At 35.1% G+C, this 2,595-nt stretch overlaps 1 protein-coding gene across 1 annotated transcript; it reads left to right on the plus strand.

Annotated features, from left to right (window-relative positions):
- The first annotated feature begins 239 nt into the window (after positions 1-239).
- On the plus strand, positions 240-2,118 carry LOC134699376 (piggyBac transposable element-derived protein 4-like). Its single transcript, XM_063560979.1, has 2 exons — positions 240-526; positions 1,020-2,118. Exons 1-2 carry the CDS (start codon positions 240-242, stop codon positions 2,116-2,118), a joined length of 1,386 nt encoding a protein of 461 aa, XP_063417049.1.
- Positions 2,119-2,595: the final 477 nt, after the last annotated feature.

Genomic DNA, 2,595 nt, shown 5'->3' on the forward strand with positions numbered 1-2,595 from the left:
TAGTTGATATATCAAAAATATATAAAAAAAACCAAATAGATGCTACATTCAAAATATTGGCGAAATTAGATGAATATTTTTATTTGCGCAAATGGTACCTATATTTTTTCAATGGACTGGCGCAGAAGTAGCATTGGCGCAAATAAGTTCATTTTTGGCGCAAAAATATATCACCCGATTTAATGTTTGACGTCATGTAAAAATATATCGGTTGACGTCATATTCCTCGTGAATCAAATATGGCCGACTCCAGTGATTCAGAGCAGTTTTCAGACGGGGAGAGTGATGGTGATTTTAAAGTTTTAAGCGGTAGCTCAGAATCTGAAGATGAGATGAATGATGTTCCAATGAATGCCAATCCTTGGTTTCGAGTCAGACCTCCGGAGATTGACTATTTACACGACCAAAGATTTGTAGAGAACAGTGGCCCTCAGAATGTCCCTGCTGCCGACGCTAAACCTATCGACTACTTCTTGCTGTTTCTGACACTTGATTTTCTACGACACATTGTCAGAGAGACAAACAGGTAAAATTTTCAACAACTGTTGCGTTTTATGTTACATTTCACATATGAAAATAGTCATAAGTTTACTCAGTACGATATATTAATGCACACGTTGCGATTATGAAGACATTTGTCTTTGTTTTTTTCTTACCTTTGCCCGGTCGTTTCAATACATAATATAATATAAACTATAGATATAAAATTGGTATATGATTTTGCTGATTCAATAAAAGGTCAGAGTGAGGTGACATGTCTTCTGAACTAGTACAAAGTAGAGGATTTTTTTTTAACGTTAGTATGAGTATATGTTCTCGTCCTACTGTCCTAAATATACACATTAATTTGACGCTGGACGTTAAACAAAAAAGCACTAAAAATTACCGAATGGGCTACGAGCATTCGTGAATTAATAATTTATTAAGTCACGCTTTGAGAATGTTAACATGTTTTAATTCTAAGATTGTTTTTACTATTTGTATATTTCATATCAATTATACTGTCAAATTTTTTACAGGTATGCACAGGACTTCATCACTAGTCAGCAGAGGATAAGAAGATTTTCGCGTCTTCATTCCTGGTTTAAAGTTGGTGCTGTAACTTTAGATGAGATGAAAGGATTTATATCAGTAATACTTAACATGGGCCTCATACGTAAACCATCCATTACAGAATATTGGAACACCAAATTTAAAAGTCAGGATACTGTTTGGTTTCGTAACATGTTTTCTAGAAATCGATTTCAGAGCATTTTGAAATTTTTTCATATCGTAGATAATAATACAATACCGAATCGGAACGACGATAATTATTCACCTACATCAAAATTTCAGTGCTTTGTTGATCTTTTTAATCGACAGTCGAAACACCATTACATTCCAAAACAGAACCTAAGTATTGACGAAAGCTTAATCGCATCTAAAGGCCGGTCATCAATAATACAATATATTCCTTCAAAAGCGGCGAAATTTGGAGTCAAACTTTGGGTATTAGCCGAGGCCGTCCATTCGGTCAGTGGCTATATTTGTCAAATCAGTGTTTACAAAGGCAAACAATATGACCCAACACCACAAGGAATGTTACAGGGTGCTTACGTAGTCAACAAACTGTTAGATGCCGCAGGATTGTTTAACAAAGCTTATCATTTAATTACTGACAGTTTTTTCTCCTCAATTAATCTGGCTAAAGAGCTTTTAGCAAAAGGAACATTGTTCACTGGAACATTAGGCGCTAATCGGCAAATGCCAAACACAATCAAGAATCCTATTTTGCAGGAAAAGGAGAGCATTTATATTAGACAAGGAAGAATTCTGTTATGTGCATATAAAGAAAGGAATGGTCGAAAACCAGTTAGAATCATATCCTCTTTTTCTAAAGCAGCACAAGAAAATGATAAACCGGCTTTGATTTGCTCGTATAATAAATTTATGGGAGGCGTAGATTTGGCTGACATGATGACAGAGAGTTACAATGATGGACGAAAAACGTTGAAGGTTTGGAAAAAGGTTGTTTTTAATCTTATGCACCGTATGGTAATAAATGCATACATTATTTATAAAGAAAACACTTCCGATAATCCGAAATTGTCGAGACTATATCCTTCACACAAAGACTGATAGAGGATCTCGCTAAAAATCACATGGTGCTAAGAAACGAAAACCAAGACGACAATAGACAAAATAAGAACAAAAACGGGATCAGAAAGTTGCCCGGTCACAGAGAAAAAGATTGCGATGTATGTTCAGACAGAAATGGTTACGGGGGTCGAAGGAGGAGTAGGACTGTATGTCGAGTTTGCGGAAAAGGTGTTCACCGGGAATGTAAAGACAACCATTTATGTGTTGAATCATGATTAAAATACATTTTTTGTTTCTTATCAAATGTTTTTATTTTATAGCAGGTGTTCAGACAACCCACTACAATTACATAAATTAGTCATGTATATTGCATCGAATTCTCATCCCTCAAATAAAGATGTCTCTGTACCAGGAGCATGACAAGCACTTTAGAAATTACCCTATTTGACCTATTTCTTGATAGTATTTGGGGTTTTTTAAATTGATTTTAATCGGTCATTCTATTTGGATTGGAAT

This window comes from Mytilus trossulus, unplaced genomic scaffold (genome assembly GCF_036588685.1).
Source record: "Mytilus trossulus isolate FHL-02 unplaced genomic scaffold, PNRI_Mtr1.1.1.hap1 h1tg000050l__unscaffolded, whole genome shotgun sequence".
Taxonomy (NCBI): Eukaryota; Metazoa; Mollusca; class Bivalvia; order Mytilida; family Mytilidae; genus Mytilus; species Mytilus trossulus.